The sequence below is a fragment of the Diceros bicornis genome, chromosome 5 (assembly GCF_020826845.1).
Source record: "Diceros bicornis minor isolate mBicDic1 chromosome 5, mDicBic1.mat.cur, whole genome shotgun sequence".
Taxonomy (NCBI): domain Eukaryota; kingdom Metazoa; phylum Chordata; class Mammalia; order Perissodactyla; family Rhinocerotidae; genus Diceros; species Diceros bicornis.
The window spans coordinates 67,398,390-67,423,156 of NC_080744.1; the positions used below are offsets into that span (position 1 = coordinate 67,398,390).

The window sequence follows — 24,767 nt, forward strand, 5'->3', positions numbered from 1 at the left end:
CAGGTAAATAAATAGCTTGTTTATTAGTAATATGTTACATTATTAAAGTGCATTGAGAAGAGATGCAGGGGCCGAAGCTGGAAGGCCACTGGCCCCAGGCTCTGCCCCGGGCTGGCCAGACACAGCCAGAGAAGGGCCCAGCTCTCTGCTGAAACCCACAGACAGGGCTGGGGGCAGAGCTGTCCACCTGGAGAGTTCGGCCCAGGCCGTCCCCACCGGAATTCACAGTTTAGCCTAAGTTATAACATGTCCTGAGCTGAAGGTGGGAGGCTAGGAGCATGGAAGCACAGCCCCTGGGGAAGGGGGCTGGGGGGAGGGGAGGGACCCCCCCCCACCCCCCAACCCACAACGCCAAGGGCAGAGTCCTGGAACCTCCCCCTGAGGACCTGGCTCCTCCTTCTAAATGAACTTGGTGAACTAGGGCTCAGTTTTCTCCTTCATCCTCCCCTGTTTCCCTCACCCCACCCCCTCCCATAACCACCTGCACACCGGGAGCTTGGACCATGCCCCCTCAGACTGGGCTCCAGGGCAGAGCCAGCTCCTGCCGTTCTCCTCGAAACCATGCCCAACCCTGGCCTCTTATCCCACCCCCAGGAGCCTCGGACTAGGACCCCCCCACAATCCATCCCTTCCCCAGCCCCTCCCTTTCCCACCCCACCCCCAGCATGTAGTTTTGGTATTTTCATACAGATGCAGTCAGAAGTAGCTAGACGTGAAATAAGCCTAACATAAAAATAGAGCTTTTTCCGTCCTTCTGTCCGGAAAGCAAACATCCCTCAATAAACATGCAAGGCAGCTGCCTAGTGGGACCCAGGGCTGGCGAGGGAGCCGCAGAGGGCAGCCCCCGGCCTGCAGGAACACCAGCCACTCCCAGCCATGGCAGGAGGGAGGATGAGGGGGCAACTTGGGTATACAGAGTCCAGAAGGACTCAGGCCTCAGCTCCAAGGTCCAGAGATGGGGTCCCAGCTCCCCTTTCCAAACTCTACTCTCTGGCCCACGTGCTCTTGGGCCAGGAGCATCACTGCATTTAGTCAAGTTTGAAGAGGAGTTTTTGAAAAATAGTCTCCGGAGGATAAAGTCTTGGGTCATGGATGCCCCAGCTTCACAGTCAGTGCCTTCATTCTCCGGCTCCCACGCCCCCACCCCACCAGGGCCCAGCAGCCGCCTGCGGCTGGCCATCTCCAGGCCTGGGATCCCCCGTTGGGTTAGGCAGTCCCCCTGGAAGAAGTGGTGGGTAAGGAGCTCCCGGGCCCAGCCGGCTCTGGGTGTGAGAATTTTCCAGTGCCCCTGGGGCTGCAGAAGCCTGCAGCATGCCCAGCCCCAGGAGGCCCTAATGGACCAGCAGGCCAAGAGCGAGCATGGGCAGGACACCCAGCCACAGGGAGGCAGCTAGGGTGCGGGCGCGGCCCAGCAGCTGCTCGGCGGTGGCGCCGTCCTCGCGCAGCAGCTCCCAGTGCTGAGCCTCACGGAAATAGGAGCCCTCCTGGGCCTCGCAGTGGTAGTGGCCGTACTGGTCAGTCGTGAGGTTCTCAATGAACAGGATGCAGTTGGGGCTCTGGTGGCCGGGCTCACAGCTCTGCTCCACGCTCTTCCCGTGGCGCCACGAGTAGGTGGCGTGGCGGGACTCCATGGGGCAGCTCAGGTAGTAGCGAGAGTTCGGGGCCAGGGAAACCTTCTGCAGTGGGGCCTCGTCTGGGGAGGGATGGGGAGGAGTGTGAGGAGGGGCTGAGGGTTCTCAGGGCAGGCTGTATCCTCCCCCACTGACTGGCCTCCAAGGCCAAGGCTTCTAAATGAACACGGGGAAACTGGCGCCCAGTCTCCTCCTTACACTCCCTTGCCTCCCTCACCCCACCCCTCTCACAACAACCCCACACCAAGGGGTCTGCCTCCAGGACCACACCATGTCCTCCCAGGCAGGGCAATCGGGCCTGGCTGTACCACCCTGACTGGACTGGGGCCCTGGCAGGGCCAGCTCCCTTACCTGGCTTTGGGTTGGGGCACTCTTTGTGTGGCTCGTTGGGATTAATGGACTGCAGCACGGGCCTGGAGTTGGAAGGAGGAGAGAGGCTAAGCAGACAGGAAGCCGCAGGTCTGGCCACTTCCCCATCCTCATCCCCCACCCAGTAGCAGCAGTGGTGCCCATGAGAGGAGGGTCTGGCCAGAATGGTCCAGCACCAACACCTCCTGCAGCCTGTCAACACCACCCGCACTCCCGTGTCCACCTTCTCCCGGGGACAAGGGATCCCAGGCAACATACTCTTGGGAGCTGTAGATGGAGACACAGCGGCCCTGGTCCCAGCCGCAGTAAGGGTCTCGGGCCATGAGGCAGCCGTGGCAGCCCCCACCGTAGACCTCACATAGGTCCAGGGGCACCTGGCTCACCTCCCACTGGGAGCTCACAAACAGCTTCCGCTGAAAAGAGAGCAGGACTCAGTCAGGCCAGATCCCCCACTCCACACTGAATGCTAAGCCCCAGGACACAGTTCCAACTGTTTGGCAGGCCCTGGGGCCCAGGGCTCTGAAAAGGACATGCAAATCACATGCAAAGGAGCTCTGTCCTCAGCTGGTCACCACTGGGTAGCCCCATGGGGTGCAGTGGGGGTGGGGAAGCTCACCCGCTCAGCATCCAGTGACAGGGCTTGGATGGCAGCTGCACGGCGGAAGGGCTGGATCTCCACGATGTTGAAGGCATTGTGTTCCCGCTCCCCTGACTCCACCACCTTGTGGATGGTGCCCTTGTCTGTGAGTGGGAGGCAGCAGGTCAGCGGGCGGGAGTCCCACCACAGAGCCAGGCAGCCTCTCTCTAGGCCGGGCCGACCAGGGGAAAGACATGGGTGGGGGAGGCTGGGAAGTCATGGCTCAGGCGAGGGTCACAGGACTGGGGTGGGTGAGGCACAAAGGGCATGACTGGGGAGCGACGTGGGAGCCCGAAGCTTCCAAGGCTGGGCCAGGCAGGCCATCTCAGGAGGCCCAGGGCTCCCCAAGGCCGCAGGGGAAGCCGAAGTGTGAAGAACAGAACCAGCAGCCCCAGGTGCCCTACCCCTGCCCTACGCCTATCCGCATTAGCGCTACCTCCTTTAATCCTCCACACCCCTGGAGAGATCATCTTCCCCAATTTGAAGACAAGGAAATGTAGCTCAGAAAGGCTAAGCAACCTGCTCAAGGTCACACAGCTGGTGACTGGAACCCATAAGCATCAAAACGCCATCCCTCAGCTTCTTCTCTGACTCCCCTGCCTCCTGGACTCTTTGGGGATATGTTTTCTTTAAATAAACCTTTTATTTTGGAACAATTTCAGATTTACAGAAAAGTTGCAAAGATATTACAGAGTTCCCGGATACCCTTCACCCAGTTTCCCCTCACATCACCATCTTATGTAACTGTGGTACATTTGTCACAACTAAGCAAATGACATGGTGCATTACTATTAACTCAGCTACAGATTTTATTGGGATTTCACGGGTTTTTCCACTAATGTCCTTTTGTCTGTTCCAGGATCCAATCCAGGACTCCACACTGCATTTAGTCTTAGGGGATTTTTTAATTGTTATAAAATCTTAGATTGGAAAAGGACCTTAGAGTCCACATAGGGATTGCCAAGGTCACATACCAGGCTGCTGCCTCCGAGGCCAGTGCTCTCTCCATTCACACCTGTCGGGGACTAATGGGCATCCTGACCCCTGCGTCCTCCTAATCCCACCTCACCTGCTGTCCCAGTTTCTAGAATAGCCTACGTTCTCCTCCCTCCCTCCCATTTTCCCAGGGCATCACTTGCCCCAAAAAAGCAGTCAGACGAGCAGATGATTGCCTGCCTAAGATGTTTCCCCTAGCGTTAGTGAGCCCCTCTGCAGGCTCTGGGATGGAGCCCGATGCTCCTTTGACCTGACAAGCTCCCAGCCCAGGCACTGCCTTGACACACACACCGCCCTTCACCTCCTTCCACAACAGCCCAGTGACGGCCTCCTACAGCTTCTCTTGGCTGTGAGAGCCTCCTATTCTCTGCAAAGGGCTCAGAAAGTTCTATTTCTTATGTGGCCCCAATTCTTCCTGCTGCAGGCTCCAAAATGGTGTCTCTCCCATGGCCCTCAGGGAGAATTGAGACAACTGCCTTCAGCACTCAAGTGCGCTGGCCTCCCAAAGTACGCTGGCCTCCCACGTCTGCAGGAAGGGAGCCCACGGTTCCCTCGGGCCAAGCCCAGCCTTCCTTGTGCTGGCTCCTGCTCCCAGTCCCGCATCATGTGACCCCTCCTCTCCTGTACCCCAGAGCCCCGACGGCCCTCTGGCTGACCACAACAGCTGGGCCAGCTGCTGCTGGAGGAGAGCAAAGACAGGGGCCAGTGGGTGCAGCGAGGATGAACAGAGGAGTGAAGAGGTGGGGGTCTCAGGACCCAAAAACCAGGCCCTGCTTGGTGGGAAATTACTCTCCCAGAGGCTTCTAGGAGCCAAACAAATGAGGCCACCATGGCATCTAGAAAACGCCAAGGTAAAGCAACAGCGGGAAGTCACATGGGGAGGGGAGTGGCTGGTGTAAGAAACTGAGGAGATGGCCTGGGGCCTGGACTGTGTGGCCCAAGAGGTTCTAGGCACCTGGGGGAGACACTGCTCTTTCTGATGGCAGCACCACCCAGTCTCAAGGAAGGCCTGTGGCCCTGCCAACTCTGATCTCCACGCCTGCTGCCAGGAGCCCCCTTTGCCCACAGCCTGGGACCAGGAAGCTACCATAAACCCAGCTTGGGGATGGCTCCATGGCCAGTGGCTTCCCAGAACGCAGGGGCATCTCTCATGGCAACCCACTCAGCTTCTGGGGTCAGCAAGACCCTGCTCCCCCAGGAAAGCCCCCTCCAGGGAAAATGAGGTGCCCCTGCAGTCCTCTGCAAAGGCTCTGTCATCTGGAAGTCCTTCCTCATATCTCACTAAATTCTTTCCATCCCACATCAAATGTTTCCTCTCACCTGCATAATCCCAAAGACAGGGAGAGAGTCTGACTTCCTCATTCTGCCTGGCAGAGACCCACAGCATACCCAGTGACCAGGTCCTTTCTCCTGACTTTCCACATCTCTTCCTACCATCTTCATGAGTCAGACATTTGGACCAAAGCTGCGCCAGCTTTGCTCAGACTCACCACATTTCTGCTCCGAATCCTGGCATCTGCTCTTCTCCCATCCTAGGATGCCTTCCCCTTTTCCCTCAGCCCCCACCTACTCCAGGAAGCCTTCCCGCCTGACTCTTCCACAGCCACACCTACTAACCCCTGACAGCACTTAGTCACTCAAATCTTCCTTCCAGGTATAAGATCCAATCTGATGTTTATTACATTCTTCTTTATACCTTTCATAGCCATTTTTACAAAGCAGACCTGGGGGGCTGCAGGTGGCCTCTCACCTGTGGTTAGGTAAAGTACGTGGAAGGTCTCCCCGCCGCTGGCCTGCATGCGGTGGACGACCACTTTCTGGTAGTAGTACTTAGAGTGGAACAATGGCCTCTTCAGAGGCCCCATGGGCTCCACCCTCTGTGCCACCTCAGGGTGACTGTCGGCCACCTGGAAGGTCTCTGTGGGTATCGGCTGCCGGTCTGGGAGGCACTGGGCAAGGAGAACAGGTCCAGGTCAGTGAGGTGGCTGGGAGGTGGGGCTGGGGCCTGGGCTATGGTGGGTGTCACAGCTCACCTTGCCAGGCCGAGGGTTGGGAAGGCCCGCGTGGTAGCCCTTGAGTGAAGAAGTGCGGAAGACCTTGTCAATGTCACCAAGGGAATACACGCAGATGGCCGAGTAGTTCCTGTGGGGACACAGAGACCACCTCAGTGCGGGGGCCCACGACCCACCCACCCCCACTCACCCAGGCCAGCCCAGTACCAGACAGGGCACAACCACAGCCTTCCCACCAAGCTCCCTGACCTACGAGTTCCATGAGGGCCGGGACTATCCTGGGAGCCAAGACCGGTACCTGAGTTCTCAAAGACTACTGAAGGAGGGAGGGAGGGAGGGAAGTTCAACTGAATTTCTTTCTGCTGCCATCTAAAACTACACCTGTGCTCTGTCACGGAATCACTGAGTTCAGAGGCCAAGCCCAGGGCAGGAGGAATCCCAACATATGCTTCCCTGGGGGTGATCCTCCAACCTCTCTGGGCACAGCTGCAGGACGCTGAGGCCCAAGCAGGCCAGACCCGCGTCCCCTTCCCAGCCGGGCTGGGTCCACCCACACGGGAGCCACAGGGCCTTGGCTTCCCTACCCAGTCCCCCACCTCTCCCCACACACACTCAACACTTTTGCCTGCCTTGTTTTCAATCAATAAGAGTGATTAAGAGGTGTGAATTCTCAGGCACCGGCAGGGCCCGAGCAGTGTGATAGCACCCAGCACCCGGAGGGGCCTGAGCAGCCTTTTCCCAGGGCCCAGCACCTGCTCTGAGCACACAGCTGGGGGACACACAGGCACAGAGGCAGCACGAGCACGCACACGGCACATGCATGCACACCCGTGTGTACAGACTCACAAACACACCAGCACACACTTCTCCCTGAATACTGACTGTCCTCTGCCCCAGGCCCAGCAACAGCCCTGTCCCTTGAGCCTGGGGTCCCTGTTCACGCCTCATCAGTCATCCCCTCAGCAGGGCCCAAGCCCTCCGACCCCTACTGGACACTTAATCAACGCCAGCCCCAGGACGAGGCACTCACCAGGGGTTGGAGAAAACGCCATAGACCCTAGTGTCCCTCCACTGGCCATTGGGGTGGGGGAGCAGGAAGACATCCTGTAGCCTGTTGAAGTTCTTGTTGGTGGCAGTGTCGCTGCACACCAGCATGGCTTTCAGGAAGGTGTTCCACTTGGAGACCGACAGGGAACTCTCACCACCCTGGTCCCCCTGGAAGAGGAGAGGGGAGAGGAGGCCCCTCAGCACTCGCCCGGGCTACCCCACACCCGAGGTGCCTGCTGCCAGGCATGCCAGCACCCAGGCTTCAGAGGAGGAAGGGAGGCTCTGAAAGGGGCCAGGACTTGCCAGGGGACGAGGCAGAGGTGCCCCACGACTCAGGCCAGGTTTTTGGGCCAGGCTCCAGCCGGCAGGCCTGGCTGACCCAGGGCACAGGGCCAGCAGTGGGGACCTGCAGGGGGAGGATGCCAGGTCCCCACAGAGCAGACCAGCTCAGACACACATTTGCCCACTCTCACACATGCACACTCCCACACATGACACAGACTCACAATCCCAGCACCTTCACACAGATGAAACACACACATGTAAGCACATTTTCAGACTCACGCGCACTCATACACACTCTCCCACGAATACACACATTTGCACACTATCACACAAGCACATGAGCCCAACTATCTTTACCCACTCACAGATGCATAGACACTCATGTGCACACACATCTACTCCCACAATCCCACACAGAGACTCACTCACACATTTCACACACTCCTTCACACAAACATGTATGCACATTTGCACATAGGCACTCACACACTCACTCACTCCTATTCAGGCACAGACACACACTCTTGCTCACTCAGCCACTCGCTCACCCTGCATAGCTGGGCCACGCGGGACACATTGAGAGGGGCCTCGGGATTCTTGTCAGGGTTGTCTTCTCGAAAGAAGTAGTAGATCTTGTCATCGTAGGCTTGGTCTTGGTGCACGATGGTGGCCTTGATGAACTGCGGGTCTGCCAGGGACACAGGCAAATGGGTGTGAGGCTGGGGAGCCCGCTCAGAGGATGCACCCCGACCCTGCACACTCCCATCTATGGGGCAAATCAGACCCAGAATAAAACTCAGAACATCAGGTCCAACACCCCAAGGGGCCTGAGACTCTGCACCCCCACCCACACCTGTTTTGCTCTCTCATACAAAGACGTCATCGGCCCAGGAGCAATGACTTCATGCCTGGGGACTGGGGGAGATCTCTGGGGACCCCTGTGTCACTTCTGTCTAATTGGCAGTGCCCTAACGAGGAGGGCGGGAGTGTTGCCCCCAGATGAGCTCAGCAGAGAGATACACTATGGCACCCGGGGACCCCACACCGGGCCTGGGGCTTCCTCTGTTTTGTTCCCAGAGTGTGTTGGGCCCATCCTGCCTCCACTCCTTTCTCTGCTGTTCCCCTGCTCCCTGCCAGGCCAACCTCTTCGGCTACTCAGGCCTGTACGAAGCTCCCACTTTCCTGATGGCCTGTGGCCCCAGCAGCCTTCCAGGAGCCCTCCCACGGAACATGAGGATCTTGTTTGCCGCCCTGGGCATTCACACCCTCTCATCCACCCCAGGCCAGCCAAGCCTGACTCACTCTGCATGACAGTATCACTGGTGTACAGCTCGATCTCGCCCTGGATGCGTCGGAACCGAGGGATCTTCCCGTTGTACTCCTGCTTCCTGATTGTGGAGTACACCTCGTCCCCTGGGCACAGTGGGAGGGGCACGGGTAAGGGCAGACAGCTCCCCGAAGTCCCTCCCCCGGGCCTGGGCCACCAGACACCGAGCTGACCACCCTCCCCGAGCCCAGGGCAGCAGCCCTCAGGGGGCCCTCCTGCTCCAGCCGCAGCCCTACCGTCAAACAGAACCAGGGAGTTCTCATCCGGGCTGAAGGGGGCATAGCCTCTCTTCTCACCAAGCGACTCCACGGTGCCATTCACCTGGGGAAGACCAAGGGGGTCAGGTAGCCACGTGATCCCATGGCCACTGCCTCCCGTGGACACCAGCTTCTCAGCCAGGGTCCCCATTCTCCCAGGGATACTATACAAGGTGAGGCCAGCTTCAGAATCCCCCCCACCTCCTTCCCACCATGGGGGCCAGACGAGGGTGAGCTGAGCAGGCACATGGAGAGGGGCCTTCTCACCAGGCTCCAGCAGCTGGGGCGCCTGGCGTTGGTGCCGCAGACCAGCAGCCCCTCGCCCTGCCTCTCTAGGAGTGTGATATAGTTCTCGCAGTCCTGCTGGGGGAACAGAAAGGAGACAGGTTGGTTGGAGGCCGTGGCAGGCCTAGCACTGGAACCTCAGCCTTAGGGAAGAAGGCATCAAAAGTCTGAGCATAGGAGGCAGCCTCCAAGGAGAGCCCAGAGGGGGTGCAGCTGACTGCAGCCCCCCAAGAACGGAGGAAGGACACAGAGGCCTCAGAGAACTGTGCCTCCTCCTCAGAACCCTAGGGCAGGGTTGCCTCTCTCCTCCCAGACCGGAGCTCCCAAGGCAGGGCAAAGACTCCTTCCTTAGACTCTCAGGGACTCCTGTCCCTTTCCCAAGGGGCTCAGCCTCCCCTCTGCACTCCCCCACCCCACTCACCCGCTTGTCCAAGCAGGACCCCTTTGTGGAGCCAATGTTCACCTGGAAGGAAGGGGAGAAGCGTTAGTCCACTGTGCCAGTGCCAGCTACCTCCGTAAGTGCTTTCCATGCATCCCCACGACAAGCTCACTTTACAGATGAGAACCCAGGGCTCTGAGAGGGTGAGTGATTTACCCAAGATCACACAGGCTGCTCGGCCTGAAGCCCGGAGCCAAAGCCGGGAGCTCAGGGCCAGCCCGAGATCTCAGAAGACAGGGGCCATGGAGCGTTAGATCCAGGCTTTTCTCCACATCACCTCAATACCCACCCGAATCTGGACTACTTTTAGGGAACCTCCCCAGGGACCATTTATGGGATATAATGGAGGGTGGACCAGCTTAGGAAGAGAGGCCAGCTCCCTCAGATTCCCTGAAGCCCCTCATCAAGGCCAGAGGGGAGATAAAAAAGAGATGGAGGAAGGGGGAGGGAGGGGCTCAGCTGTGTCCCCAGGGCGGGCAGAGGGGTCCAGGCTCACCGTGCGCATGGAGGCGTTCTTGCCCTCGAGGAAGTTGAGGAGATAGACCTTGCCACGTCCACCCACCCACACGGAGGAGCTGCCCGGCTCATGGAAAAGCACCGTGTGAGGCTCGGCTGAACCAAAGTCCACCCGGTCCTGCCCTGCGTGGCCTGAAGAGGAGGCAATTGGCAGAAATGTTGAGGCTGGGTCCTGGGCAGGAAAATCCTGGTCCCCCCACCCCCAGGCACACCAGTACCGGCCTGGCAGCTAGTACTTGGGTCTGGGCTGGGATGACACCAGGACTCAGAACCAGGAGAAGCAAGGGGCCCCCTAGCGGGGTCCAGCAACCAGCTGTCCTCACCCCAAAGCCATGGTCCCTACTCTACAATATGTGTGACCTCAGGGTGGGGGGAGGATTTAGGGACCCCTGGGGAGAACAGACCCCCACACATACTGTGCTATTCCTAAGGGGCTGGGCTCAGGCAGGAGGGACCAGGGCCCCCTGGCTCTGCTCTGTGAGATTCTCTGCTGCCCAGGACAGAGCAAGAGGCACCTCCACCCACTGCAGGTAGCAGGGCCTCTAAGCACCCCACTTAGAGCCCAGGTTTCCACAAATCACTTTGCTCAGAACCCCATCCCATCCTTCAGGAAGCCCTCTCCAACCCCTCCCGGCCCACCGTGGCCCCTTGGTGAGCAGGTCAGCTTAGATCAGAGCTGGAAAGGAATCTTAATGTCCACTCCCTCCCATTTTACACGGGAAAACAGAGGTCCAGAGAGGGGCAGCCCAAGGTCACACAGTCAGTAGCAGGCCCTGAACCAGAATCCATGCTCCTGCCCCCCAGCTGGACTCTGGCCTGGCCGGCTTTGGCCTGGTTTCACAGACACGCCAGCTTGCCATGGGGGTAAAGATCAGCCCTGGCTCCCCAGCAACTCTGGGACAGGCAGCCCTTCACAGGGCACAGCCTGGGCCTTTAAGCAGAAGGGCTGACCAGGACAATTTTGTCCAAACAAGAAACTGTTTGCAGCCACCGCCTCCCGGGAGAAGATGTCTCATCTCCGGTGACATTGCTGAGGTTGTCCTGGTTGCAGGACTAAATTATAGAGACAGGACGGCCTGTGGCTGTGCCCCCAGCAATCAGCTACGGCTAGCATCTTCCCACCTCTGACCAGCCTGGGGCCTCACCCAGGAAATCGGCCTGACCACTGTTTATTCAACTGCAGCAAACTCAGGGGCAGCCAGCTTAGCAATGACACTCAAGCAGGACACACTCCAGTCCAGACAGAAAAGAACTGCCATTTTCTCGAGTCTCCCCTAAATCCCTCTTGCTGCCGTTTGAGCCATTCCTACTGATTCTGCATTCAATGGGGGCAAGAAGCACTACACCCCCGTGCAACCCACACCTGCATTCCCTTTCCTTAAGGTACACCCCTGCATGGCCAATCATCCCTGGAAGTGGGATATTCTCACTCTTCACCTCAGCTGCGGCCTGGCTCACTGCATAGAGGCGGGAACTGAGGGCCCCTGGAGAACACGCTAGCCCAAGGTCACACCAGGAGGCAGGACAGACTGGCTCGTCCAGACTGTCAGTTCTCAGGAGCGTTCAGGGAGATGCCAGCACCGTGGGCCACTGAGAAGTACTGAGCTCACTGCCCTGGGGTTCACCTGGCTCTCCTTGGGCACTCCGCAAACAGCCTGAGCAGCTCAGGGTGTCAGGCCTCCCTACCCCAAGGCTCAATCCCCCAGGCCCCAGCTGTGCAGGGCAGGGGTTGAGATCCCAGCTGCTGCGTGCTGCGTGGTAGGAATGGTGTGGGTAGGGCTGGCAGGTCTCAGGCCCCCAGGCTTTTCCAGCTGGAAAATTGCTGGGGTCAGCAGGCCGCAGACAGGCAGCCTTCCTGACTCAGCTCGCACGGCTCCCCTTTCACCCGCAGCCTGAGTAGCAGCCATCCCGACGGCCCAGCCAGGGATCCAGACAGTCTGCAGCCCCCGCTCCCCTCCCACTTCCCCAGCCAGCCAGGCGGCCAGGAAAAGCTTCGTGTCTGCATCTGGAGATGCTGGGCTAGGGCCTAAGATCTGAAGCCCCCCAACCCCCAGGCCAAAGGGAGCCACACCCCTCAGGCCTTGCTGGCCACCTCCACTGGTCACCCCAGCCCTAGGCCTCAGAGAAGAGGCCTGCACAGCCAACGTACGGGCTCTAGTCAGGGGGAAAGAGGTACTGGAGTGGGCCCTGAAGGAGCCCCTGTGTGGGGGTCGCGGGGCTGTCAAAGGGAGGAGATGCAGTCCTGCCCCGAGGAATCTAGTCTGCTGGGGAGACAGAGCCCTGCCCTGGAGAATCAAGCCTGATGGCAAAGGCATGGCCTAGCCCTGGAGAACAAGGTCTGAGGGGGAGACCTGGCCCTACCCTGGAACAAGCCTCCACAACTCTTGAGCAAAACTGTCTTGGTGAAGAACTCGGCTGCTCACAAAGTATTTCCACGGGCACAAAGGGCGGGCAAGGGCTGCCCGCTGCTGGGTGCAGTGTGGGGGCTGCAGTGCCAGGGCCAGGACAGTCCTGCGTGGATCTGCAAGCCTGAGCCCAGGTCCCCTCACATCCTGGCTGCAGCTGCCGGGATGCAGGGAGGCAGAGACTGCTCACCCCATTTTGCAGAATAACAAATAGGAGCCCAGAAGCATTGCCTCCCATGACCCCCAAGCTCCCACCCCTGCCGGCTCTGCGCCTGGTGATGTGTATGGGGGGATGGCACCAGCTCGGGCCCAGGATGAGGCCTTGGCCCATTCTCCACCCCAGCTCCAGCCCCGCTCCCGCACTGCCCGAGGCCCTCAAAGGGCCTGATTGTGCCCGGGAAGTGTCTGAGCGGCAGCAGCTCCATGAATACATGAAAGGAAGCTTTGTTCAGGTCGCAGGGGGCTGGGGGCTCAGGGGCAGGAGGGCTGCCTGGAAGTGAAGGCAGCACCAAGCCTTCGTGGCCAGGATCCGTGGCCCCATGGCACCGACACGGAGCGAGCTGGGCCAGGGAGGGGGTGGCCTTCAAGGCTCTGCCCATGCAGGGGCTGAGCAAGGCCAGGGCTAGCCCTAAAAAGGCCCAGCCATGGGAGCAAGTGCCGCATCCCTAAATGCATCTTTTTGCTTCCTTAGGAATCCAAAGGGATGGGGGAGGCAGATCAAAGCTAGATGGGTCAGGAACAGGCAGGAAGAGAATTCCAGGCAAGAGCAAAGGTGGGGGAGCTGACTGTATGGTAGGTACAGAGACCTAACGAGAGAAGAATCAGGAAGGTGGGCTGAGGCCCTGAGTTGGCGAGGGGGGCCAAGGATGCACTGACTCACTGCCTGTCAGTCTCCGGTGCTGCCCGCTCCTCTCTTCTAGCAGGGCCTGGATCAAGCTTGGCCAGGCTGGGAAAGCCTCCCCTCCTCCAGCATCCCCCCGCCTCCCCACTCCCCCTGCCTGACCAGCCCCCTCTGCTTCCCCTCCTGGATGTCTAAAAGGAGCACCGTCTGGCACCGTGTCTCCCCCCTCACTCCCCGGCCTGACGCATTAGTGGCTGACTAAGTGGTAGCTAAAAGCTCCCAGAATAACCAGGGGTTCAGGCAGGGGAGGGGGCTAGGGGCACACGGGGTAGGCGTGGCCCCAGAGGCAAGATGGGCACAGGACCCCCCAGCCCCATGTGATTCTGAGCCAGTTCTTGCTCCTTCAGACGGAGAAAGAGCACACTCAGCTGCCCCCTACCCAGCCGGACTCCATGGCCCCCCCTGAGTCCCCCACCAACTCAAATGGCAAGACCAGCAAGGCCCAGGCCCAGCCCCAGCCAGAGACCAAGATCAAGAAGATGGCTGGGTGTGGGAGGCAGGCCCCCAGGCTGGCCATGGGACTCTGATCCTGCTGGAACGAATAGGATCAGATTCCTCTCGTGGCCCCCACCCTCCCACCACTGTCCCAGCGGCCGAATGGCGGGGGCAAGTCTGGACTTCTCTAGGGTGGGTTTTCCTAAAGCAGGCCTGCCTGGTGGAGCACCAATCCTCCTCTCATTCACTCTGGGTGCTGTCACCTTCTGGTCCCCACTGTCCCTGTATCCTCATTGCTTGTGAAAAAGGAGGGCAGCTCAAGGGGAGGGTAGAGTGGGGGCTGGAATAGGGGGGTTATTGTTGTCCTCAAGGGAGGAGCAAGAGACAGGCCCCACAGTCTGGTCTCGGCAGGGACAGCCTTCTGACCTGACCCACTGACCCAATGGGCCTTGAATGCCAACCTCAAGGAGCCCTTTGAAAGTGGGCATTGAGGGAGGAATGTGGGCACCCCGCAGGGAATGCAGCCAGGGCAGCCAGGGAGGCCCGGGGCACAGGGCACGGGTCAGGCCAACCTCTACATCTGGCAGGAGCCTCCTCCCACAGCTGCACCCCACCCTACATGGCCCAGCCCACTTCAGACCCTTGCCTACCATATCCTGGCAGAGAGAGGGGGGAAGACCCATGTGGGACCCCAGAATTAGCCTGCAGCCACTCCACCCTTTGGAACCCTCACTCCACAGGTCAAGGTGGAAAGGAGAAGATCTAACAGTCACTGAGCTGAGGGGGCACGGAGGCCAGAGAGGTTGTGCCACTGGCCCAAGGCACACAGCAAGGGAGGTAGGGGCAAGGCCAGGCCAAAGCTCAGGGTTTCTGGTACCCATCACCCAGCTCGAGCCCTCCAGGACCACGTCCCTCTTGACTCGCTGTAGTATATCACCTTCTCCCTACCTTTCTGTATCATATCCTGCTCTCTACCTTTCCCTCCCTTGCCCACTAGGTGATAAGTCACTAACCTGATAAGTGAAGGGAATCACCCACCCACCTACCTTCCAGGTGGGGCTCTGATCTCCCAGGGGTTTTTAGCAATTAAATCCAAAGGAGTGACGAATGGTGGAACTCCACTGTGTCAGAGCAGAGTGGTGGAGGGAAACCTTTCCACTGGGGTTGGGGCAAGGGAACAAATGTTTCACCAAGTTTGTCTCTCCCTATGTAGCCAGGGACGAGGGCATGAGAAGCCGCTCCTCAGACCCAGAAACCCAGTTTCCAGAGTGGCTCTGGCCCGGGCCAAGGAGGGGTTGTGGTTGCTGTTGGGATGCTGGCGACACTCAGCAGGGCAAGGTTTCAGACAGCCGCTGGCAGGGGCAGGGCCAGTGTGCTGGGGCAGCTGGCAGGCCCTCTAGGCTGTACTTATCTCACGAGGTGAGAGTCCTTCTCTCTTTATCAGCCAGGGAACGGACAGCTGTGTGCTGGGCTGAGGGGAGTATGCTCCCGCCCGCAAGGTCAGCCGTGGGTAGGATGGGAGCGTATCTCCCATATGGGCTCAGCCCTGGCTCCAATAAGCCTCGTGCTGCCCTTGGCAGCCAGGCAGCTGGTTGGCTGTGACTGTGACCAGGGCCTTCCTGCGTTCAGTTTCGTCCCCTATGGATTGGAGGGGCTGACACTCGCCAAGGTCTAGGTTTTATGACCCACCATGATTCTTGGAACAAATCACAAAACAATCAGGGTTAAGTTCATGGGTCATTTTGGGAAAGTGTGGGATTGTGAGTGCTGGAGAAGTCAAAGACGGCTTTCTGGAGGTGGAGGCAGCAGAAGTAGCCACATCTTCATCTGCTTCCACCAACTAGCCCACCAAATCCCCCAACCAGCCTGTAAAGAAGGCAGGATGAGAGTCTGCATCCCCATTTTATGGACAAGAAAACCAAGGCCCTTCCAAGCCAGCAAGGCCTGTGTGCTCTCTGCGCTGCACCACTGTGCTCGAGGGACCAGAAGGCTTGGTGGCTGGGGAGACCAGCTGCGGCAAAGACTCGGGGGGAAGCGGCAGCGTGGAGAACAAGCTGTGGGGAGGCCAAGCCTCAGGGAAGGAAGGCTGGCACTGAGGCCCAGCTGGAGCGAGGAAGGGGCTCCAAGCCTAGGGAGGGCAGCAAGCCCAGGATGAACGCCATGTCCTGTCCACCTTCTGCCCGTTCTTTGTTCCAGCAGATTCCAAAAGCCCCAAAGTGAGGCCAAGGTCAGCTAGTGGCTCCTTCAAAGGAGAGGAGGGGCAGAGTGCAGGGCCTGCCCTTGGGCCCAGAGCCAGCGGAGAGGCGGAAAAGAGGACAGAGGATGGTAAGCCACCCCAAGCAGAGGGAGGCAGGCAGGATGGGAAGACTTGAGAAACAGACTGTTCCCCAGCTCAGCCTTCGCCTGGGCCAGTGGGGAGGGTGGGAGGGGCCCAGTGCAAGGGCAGCCAGCCAGTATAGCCAGGTAGGGAGAGCTGGCAGGGCCTGGGCTGCCAGGGCTGCATTTTATCAGAAATCAGAGATGCTGAAGGAGGAGGAGCATGATGATGACAATGATGATACCCCTACTGCCTAACCACTCTCCATAGCATTTACTATGTGCCAGGGACTATTCCAAGTGATTTTTAGATATATTAACTCATTTAATCATCACTGAACTCTTACGAAGTGGGTTCTCTTATTAACCCCATTTTACAGATGAAGACAGTGAGACACAGAGAAGTTGAGTAACTTGTCCAGGATCACACAGCTATTAAGTGGTGGAGTGGAAGTTGAAACTAGGCAGGCTGACTCTGGAATATATGCTTTAACACTGTGCTCCATAAATGGGCCCTTGGAAGCTTCCAAGCCAGCCCCTCCCATACAAATGAGGAGAGTGAGGCCAAGAGAGGGTAGAGCCTGGTCAGAGGCCACCTGGCCCATAAAGGCCTGACCTCCATCCAGGATGCCCTAAAGAGAGCATGTGTAAGCAAGCATGGGTGTGCAGGCCCAGGGTGGGGGCAGGGATCTGCAGGTACAGCAGGGCACTGAGTGCTGACCAGCATAACTAATCGGGAAGATAAGTCTCTTGAGATCTCTGCCCAGAACGGAAAACACCGTGTGGTCTGGGGCAGACCACAGCAAAGGACAGAGTATGCCCACGAGCCTTTCTTTACTATCCGCCCAGCCAGGTTCCCATCCAGCCAGTACGGGCCAGAAACACTCGCCTCCACACCTGGCTCCTCAGCTCAAGAACCCACCATGGCTCCCAACTGCCTGTCCCAGCAGGGCTCAACTCTACCTGGCAGTTCAGGCCCTCCAATCTCTGCTCATCTCTGCCACAGCTCCTTCCCACCCACACAGCTTTGCTCGCGCTCTCCCTTCCCCCCGGATTGCCCTTTCCCCTTCTCTCTGTGCACGCGGTCTTACCTGTCCTTGAAGATCTAGCCTCAGTCCCCTTGGCCCCAGGAAGTGCTCCAGACTGCTCCAGCCCTCACAGCTCCGTTCTCCCTCCTACCTTGTGCTACACACCATCTGGCACACACCATCTTCTCTCAGACTACGCTGTCTGGGGGGATTTCACCTGGACCGTGGGGTCCTGAAGGTGAAGGCCAGGCCTCCTCTCACTCCACAGTCCCCAGACCAAGCCGAGGCCAGGGCTGGGCAAGTGGCGGCAGTTCAGATAGTAGAGAGGGGCAGGACCGGGGTGGGAGACATCCTAGACCAGGTTCCTGGGCTGCTGACAGGGTGCCAAGCTTATCACGGTGACCTTCCTTCCTCACTCGGCTGGCCCAGAGCCCCAGGCTCAGAAGACAAACAATATGACCAGCTCTCTGTGCCACACTCTGCCCCTACCACACACCCCTGCCCCTCGCTCTAGCCTGGCTCCTCCCCCTCCCCCATGAAGTCTTCCCTGATTGCACCACCCTACACTGACCTTTCCTGCTCTCACCTCCTGTCACAGTCCTTGGCTATACCTAGAGGTTCCTGACATCCCTAGGTGCCCTCCCTAGTCACAGGCAGCAGGCACCTCTCCGGGCACCTGCATGCTCCCTAAGGGCAAACCTAGGGTTTCTCCTCCTCTCTCCCCCAGAAGAGCTGAACACAGACCTAGGCACAGGGGTGGGGGCTGGCTGCCTTCCACGATGAGGGCTGCCTCCGGGGTGCTGGCACAGAGCCTGAGCCCCTGATTGGACGTAGAGGGTGCAGGAGGCACAGCAGGATCAGCCTAATCTCAGGCTGCCGTGATGGTTAAACCCAGATTAGCCCAAACCGTGACACAGATCAACCTGCCCTTGAGACCCAAGGCCCAGCTGCCCTGAGGAAAAGACCAGAAGAGGTGTGTTGAGCCGGCCCAAACCTAAGGTCCTGAAGGGAGGACAGTCACAGCCAGTGGGGCTCCTGGGAGCAGATGGCGCTGGGGCAAGAAGACCCTGGACTCAGCTGAGCTGGCCAAAGAGGAAAGGGAGCCCCAAGCCTGGGGGACAGAGCGTGAAGACAGACAAGTGCAGGGGGCCAAGAGCTGAGGCCAGGAGCAGGCTCGGGGCAGAAGACACAGCCCTGGTCCCAGCTCTGCCAGTCTCACTGGGTGACCTCGGGCCAGTCCCTGTCATCTCTGGCCTCAGTTTCCCCATCCGTGGAACGTGTGGGTGGCCCAGCTCATCTCTGACATTTGCTTTCTGACGTCCTAACCTCTGTCCATCAGGCTGTGTGGGGTGGAGTCATCCCAGAAGGTCCCTGGGAGGAAGTGAGATAGAAATGGCAGAAAGGAGGAGGAGGGTGAATGGGGTGCAGGGAGGGACGAGCAGGGCAACGGCCCTGAGGCAGAAAAATGTGGGGAGCTGGGGAGTGGGGAGGGGAAAAGTGTGGGAGATAAGGTGGGAGCAGGCCCCGGCCACCATAAGGACTGGGAAGGCGGCAGCTCTGTCATCATGTGTTCTAGGAGGATCACTCAGCACAGCGACATGCAGGGATGGAGGGGCCCCGAGGAGGCTGGAGCACCATCCCAGAGACACAGCAGGGCCTGCACCCTGGCCAGGGGCAGGAAAGGTCTTGGAGGCTGACTGGAGGGGGAGTGTAGTACCATGGGGCAAGGAGGGGATGGCTCTCCTGGTCCCTCCTGGCCTGGGCTAGCTAGGGAAGGAGGAAGCCCATGTTCTCTGAGGAAGGGGCCAACAAGGGGTCACAGTCCTCCATGCTCCAGCAGGACCCCTTCCTCCCCCACCCTGGAAGAGAGGAGACTTCTGGGGTAGCCAGTCCTGGCCAAAAAAGGAAACCAAGAGAAAGGGAAGCTTTCTGACCCCAGAGCCACCAACTAGAGCAGGGGAAGTATAGTCAGTCTCTTGTGACACAGCCAGACAGCCTTGCAGTGGCTAAAATGACATAGGGCTGGGGGTGGAGGACAGGACATCAGCTGGGGCCCCAGCTGTCAACTAGAGGGCCACCCACTCCCACCACTGCCCCCTGCAGGCCATGGGACCACTTCCACAGGACCACAGGACCACGGGATCAGCTTCCCACCTGCACATTAGGGGCCCTGGCCTGGCCCTCCTCAAAGGGTGCCCAGCTCTCCCTGCTGCTCTCAGCCCGGGGAGGGATCCACCCCCGCTAAGGAGGCGAAGGTTCCTGGAAGGGAAGCTGGTTAGAGGAAGGGCTTCTGCCCCTCCCCTGCCAGCAGGGCCTCGCTGGTGCTGGGGGAGCTTCTGCCTCCATGGAGAGTCTCTGCTAAGGGACAGGCCTCCTCACCTGGAGAACCCTGTGGTCAGGTGGAAAGCCCTGGTCTCCCTGGACCGGGCCCCAGCTTCCCATCAGGGAGCTGTGACATGGGAGGCCCTCCCTGCCTGCCCTGGTCCTTCTTCCCGACTGCTGGGCTGGCTGTGGAAGGTCAGGTGGCCCAGCTCAGATGTTCCTTCCTGCAAGAAACCTTCCTGGAGCCCCCAGAGCCAGGCTGACTCAATGTCTCCCTCTTGGGGGCCCCCACTTGGCTCCTCTCCTCTCCCTGGTCCTAGTCGCAGGTTTTCGGGTCTGAAATCCTGACATGTCAGGTGTCATGTCATTCCTCCTGTCTCTCCCCTCCCCCAGCTCATCCTGGCTTACCACTTCCTCCAGGAAGCCCTCCCTGATGCAGCAGACTGGGTTAGGTGCCTCTTCAACTCCCACAGCTGGCCTCTGTTACAGGCCCTGCCACATTTCATTGTAACTGCAGGCTGACCTGCCTGTTTGTCTCCCCACCTACAACAAGAAGTCTACAGACTTGTCTAGTTTCTCATCCCTGGATCCCCAAGCCCAGCACTGGGACCAGCACAAGGTTGGTGGCAGCAAATGCCAAATGTCAAAAATGCTGAATTACTATGTCCACCCTTGAGACCACAAACCAACGAGCAGCTTCCTCCACCTGACCTTCAGGCTTTGGCTCAGGACAGAAAAAGACAGGAAGGAATACGAAACTCAAGGATTTTCCCTGACTTCCCAGGTTTCCATTTCTCCACACTGCTAACGTTTGAACAGGTCACCAAAGCCTCTGCCCATCTCAGACAGGCAGGAATCCCAGGGGGTTAGTGCTCTGATAAGTACAAGCTCCTCCCTCCACCTGCTTTGGACATTTGAGGAAACTGAGGCTCAGAAAAAGACAAGCACTTGCCCAGAGTCACACAGAAAATCAGGCCCGAGCTGAGACCAGAACCAGGCTCATGACCTCCCATCTCTCCCTACACCACGGTCACAGCCTGGGCCAGCATCTACCCCACCCCAGGCTGCTCTCAGAATCTTCACTCTCCGGGACTGAGAGGCCACAGAGCTTGGCAGAAAGCTCCTGGTGACATCACTGGGCATCTCTCCCATCTCTCCCAGCTTAGGAAACACCCCCTCTCCTCCTGAGAATTGCCCGCCTTCCCTGTTCTGCAGGGGAAGTTCACCTTGAAGGTGATGAGCACAGCTAAGTCCCCAAGGGGGCAAGGATTTCCACTGGAAATGCTGATGCTTGGGGAGCCCCAGCTATGACCTCATCCCCTGGAGGAGGTGACAACAACCCCCTGCCCTGGGGAGCAGCCCCATAATGGCTCCCCCAGCAGCAGCTAAGTCAACAATAACATCCTGTTGTTTAATTGGACAAGGAAGAGGGCAGAACTGGCTGGGCGGGTGGAGACTGGAGGCTGGGCTGTTTCTCACTGTGGACAGGCTGGCTCACCTCTGACACTGGGGGTCAGGACCTTCCTGGGCTTCTCCATCTCTCCCAAACAAGGATGGAACAGGAGAGGGATGTACAGCTTACATAGGCATGCCAACCTCCTGCCCTCACCTGCAACCCAGTCCCCTCCAGCCCCTGCTTGCAGGGAGGTCAGGCCCACGCATTCATATCCTTGACTGGCCCACGTGTCAGTGACAGCCCCTGGAGGACAAGCTCCAGAGCCCTTCCTGCTCTCCTGAGCTCTGAGGGTCAGAGACAGGTGCAGAGCTCAAGTTACCCAGCAAGTTAGTGCTGGCACATCCCTCTCTCTGTCCAGAGCTGCTCTGGGCCAGGACTCATCAGGCTGGAGAGGCATCAACCTCCTGACAAGTGCAGGCTGGGACCCTCCCAGAACTCCCCGATCTAATCTTTCTCTAGGGCTCAGGGGTCTAAGCAGCAGAAACTAAGTGACAAAGAAGAACCTTCCATACCTATTCCAGTCCCCACACCTGTCCTGCCTTAAAACTAAAACTCCAATCTATGCCTCAAACAGAAGTGGCACCAGGACCACCATTATCCTTGATCTAGTTGTTCCTGGAGGCTACCACCCCCCCAAACCCCCCACTCACTGGTAGACAAGGACCTAGGCCTACACTACAGCAACGCTGGAGGGTCCTCCTCTCACCCTACTCCTGGGTTTGCCCTGCCCAAGCCCATTCCTGTCCGACTGCCATGTGTCACCCCATAGGAAATAGAAGGCAGCTGTCAGCCAGGCATACCATCACCAGCTGGTGGTCCTGGGGGACAAGCGGATGGCAGGGTCTGTCTGGCCAGTGGGGCACCTGGCACCAGTGAAGAAGACCACAGATTGCCCTTGGACAAGATAGGTGAGGGGCTGGCGGACCCCAGTGGGCCATTACCAAGCAGAGGGCACGGCCAGTGTGGCTACAGTAGAAAGCAGTGTGCAGGGGAACGAGAGGTGGAGCTGGGTTGGGAGCTTTGAAAGTGGCTAAGAGGACTGAAAGCAGCTTTAAATAGCCTCAGGCTGGGGACTAAGTGCTGGAGATGGAGAGGGACACATTAAGTGCTAAGAGGTGAGGGTGGGGGGTGCATCATGTGGGGGGAGGGGTCTTGGGAAGACAGCGGGATAGGGGCAAGCGGAGCCAAATGCAAGGGGTTTGGTGCAGGGGGAGATTCCAGAACACTCAGACGTGGCCATTTGTCCTCTTCAGAATGCCCAAATGCTGTGCTGTCCAGGAGAGCCAAGGGGACGGAGGCAAAGCAAAGATGCTGGGAAGGCAGAGGAAGCCTGGGCCGGAGCTGGTATGACTGAGGGGTGTGCAGGACTCCACCATGACTAGAGAGCCAGAGGTCCAGCTGCCCTGTTCCACTCTCACCAGGAATACCCCCGTCTGGGTAGCAGAGCTGGCCCCCCAGAGTCCCTCCATCATGGCCAAAAAACTGCCTAAATCGTTCTCTCCTCCCTAACCCAGAACAAGCGCTGCTCCTTTGCCAGATCAGAGCTCCCTGTCTGCACTGCGAGCTCACACGCTGCCCAGTGACCTTGGGCCAGTCACATTCCCTCCGCTGCAGTCGCAGCTCGGGCCACTGGTTTTGTGCGTGGGATTTTTTTTTCCTCTCTCTGCTAAGAATACCTGCCCCAGATAAGGCTCAGGCTCAGGCAATCCCTGCAAACCGCCTCAAACATCAAAGGGCTGGGGGGGGGGGGGTAGACCCAACCAGTCCCCCCAACCCCCACCGCGAGGCCACCACCACCACAGGGGGGCTGCAGGGCCACCAAATTTGGGGACAGAGCCCAGTCGGCCTGTGGGCAGGGAGGCATTTGTGTGCAATGCAGGGGAGGGGAGCTCAGTCTCTCGCGTCCGAAAGCCTCAAACCCCCACTTAGCCGGCTTTCTGTCCCATTGTACAAGGCTCTAAACTGAGGCGCCCCTTGGGGGAGACTCTGGTCCCCCAGGTTCACATATCCACCCTGGCCTGAAAGCTGCACTCTTGCCCCAGCTGCGCCGCCTGGGGGTCCCAACGGCCGCGCCCCACCCAACGGGCACTGCCCCCCACGCTGGCGCCGATTCCTAGTGACAACTGCCACGTGCGGACAAGGGGGGAGCGGCGGGTCCTGGCATTGCAGAGGCAGCGCCCGGGTGCCCCAAGCCTCTGCACCGCACCGTGTCCCGGCTCGCCATAGGGTGCCCACCCCTTTACCCGGCCCGCGCTCGGGGCCGGGGCGAGGGCGGGGGCAGGCAGCGGGGTCTTTGTTTCCGCAGCCGGAGCGCAGCGGCGGCGGCAAGGGGTCCGCGCCCCCCTTGCCGGCCCAGCCTGCGCCGGGCGCGACAGCGGAGCCCGCAGCTTAGGAAGAGGGCACCTGGGTGGGGGTCCCGGCGGGAGACAGGGTCCTGCACACAGGCCCTGGCGCTGGAGAACCGAGAGCGGCTCTGAGCCGAGAGAGGGGCCCGCTCCCTCCCCCTGCGCCCCGGCGCTGCGGCTCCCGGCTGCGGGCGGACTTGGAGCGACTTAGCCGGGGCTCCGGCCCCCGCCGCTCGCTCGCCGCAGCGCTACAGCCCGCTCCGGCGTGCCAGCTCACACATACACACTCACCTAGACCCGTACGCTCCCTGCGGGGACAGCCCGGGACCCGCAGAGCCGCGCTCACGCACTCCCTCCGGTGCCGCACACTCCGCACCCGCCCCGCGCGGCATCCGATCCCGCGCGCCGCCAGCCGCGCGGCGCCACCTACCTTTCCAGACAGCGGAGACGCGGGGTCCGCTCCTCGGGTGGCCTTGGGTGGTGGCGGCCGTCCAGACCAGCAGCAGCAGCAGCCGCAGCGGGAACCCAAACCGATCCAGCGGGCCGGGGACGCGGGTGCCCGGGGCGCCGAGGGCGGCGCATCCGGACGGAGGCGGTGTCATCCCGCAGCCCAGGAGCGACAGCGGCGAGCAGCCTAGACTGAGCCAGCGCCCGACCGCAGGCTGATCCCAGAGCGAGGAGGCGGAGTCAAATGCCTGACCCCACCCCGCCCTTCCCCCGCCCCGGCAGCCTTCCTCGCGTCCCGGCTGCGCAAGGGGTGTGCAGTGCCCACCGCCCAGGGAACCTTCGCCATCCCCTCCCCGGCAATTCCACGGGGAGAACCTGGGCAGGCGGGGACAAGACAGACTTGTTGTCTTCTGTGATCAGCGGTAGGCCCTGTCCCCTCTCAGGGCCTCAAATCCACTTCTCCAAGCCCATGAAAGGATTGGCCTAGAACTCAGGGAAGACCTCTTCGAGGGCACGGACAAGTCTACTACCAGCAACCTCGAATGGCCAGCTAAGTGGGTTGGACACGAGGGCTGTGGTTCTCAGAAGATGGGCTGGTCTGAGTGGTCACAGCTCCTTCTGAACCTACAAGCAGGAACAAGATACTTTCCCCTATGGTGGTGGGGGGTGGCACAGAGGGTCGATGAGCTGTCGGGAGCACTCAGCACCCCATCATTGCTCTACTGTGAGAACACTGGGGATTTTTATCTTTGCCTGGCTCCCTCCCCTCCCTTCTCTCTTCTCCCCCTTCCCCAGCCAGCAGCCTTCTGGGCTGCCTCCCCCCAGCCAGCTGGTGTATGCTCAGAAAATCCAAACTCATTTCCATGTGAGTGGAGGGGGATGTAATGAAGAAGGCCCCTTCCCCAAGTAGAAAGGGAGGGAGCGTCCTGCATGCCCAGGACTCACCGTCCGTGATCAGCTTTAGGGGATCTCTGCCCACCAGGTGAATAGGGCTCAGCTCTGCAGGCAACCTGATGACCCAGTGGTGACTCCCTGCAGGGTGCAGGCCTAGTCCCCCTGCAGTCACCCGAGCAGCCCCAGCAGCTCTGACATCAGCTCATCCTCTCAGAGCCACATGCCTGCCCTTTGTAAAGGGGTCTCCTCTCCCTCAGGCCAGCAAGGGCCCAGACCCTCCACCTCTGGGCCTGAGGGAACCATGGATGGGAAATCCACTTATCCAGTGCTTACTGGATGCCTATCCCCAGGTAGGCTGCACTGAGAGGAGACAGGGTGAGGAGGAGGTAGCAGAGGTGCATGTGGGCCTCTGGGACC

The 24,767-nt window shown here is 59.6% G+C and overlaps 1 protein-coding gene across 2 annotated transcripts; it reads right to left on the minus strand.

Annotated features, from left to right (window-relative positions):
- Window positions 1-718: 718 nt before the first annotated feature.
- Window positions 719-23,661, minus strand: SEMA7A (semaphorin 7A (John Milton Hagen blood group)). Of its 2 annotated transcripts, none has more exons than XM_058542061.1 (14): window positions 23,440-23,661; window positions 9,782-9,933; window positions 9,268-9,309; window positions 8,829-8,921; window positions 8,541-8,625; window positions 8,280-8,390; window positions 7,526-7,665; window positions 6,676-6,860; window positions 5,667-5,775; window positions 5,384-5,582; window positions 2,617-2,741; window positions 2,259-2,413; window positions 1,983-2,044; window positions 719-1,693 (listed from the first exon to the last, which is right to left on the minus strand). In XM_058542061.1, the coding sequence occupies exons 1-14, from the start codon at window positions 23,609-23,611 to the stop codon at window positions 1,332-1,334; spliced, it is 1,992 nt and encodes a 663-aa protein (XP_058398044.1). In that variant the 5' UTR covers window positions 23,612-23,661; the 3' UTR covers window positions 719-1,331. The 2 variants fall into 2 exon arrangements, with proteins under 2 accessions (XP_058398044.1, XP_058398043.1); XM_058542060.1 differs by having other exon boundaries at window positions 8,829-8,924.
- Window positions 23,662-24,767: the final 1,106 nt, after the last annotated feature.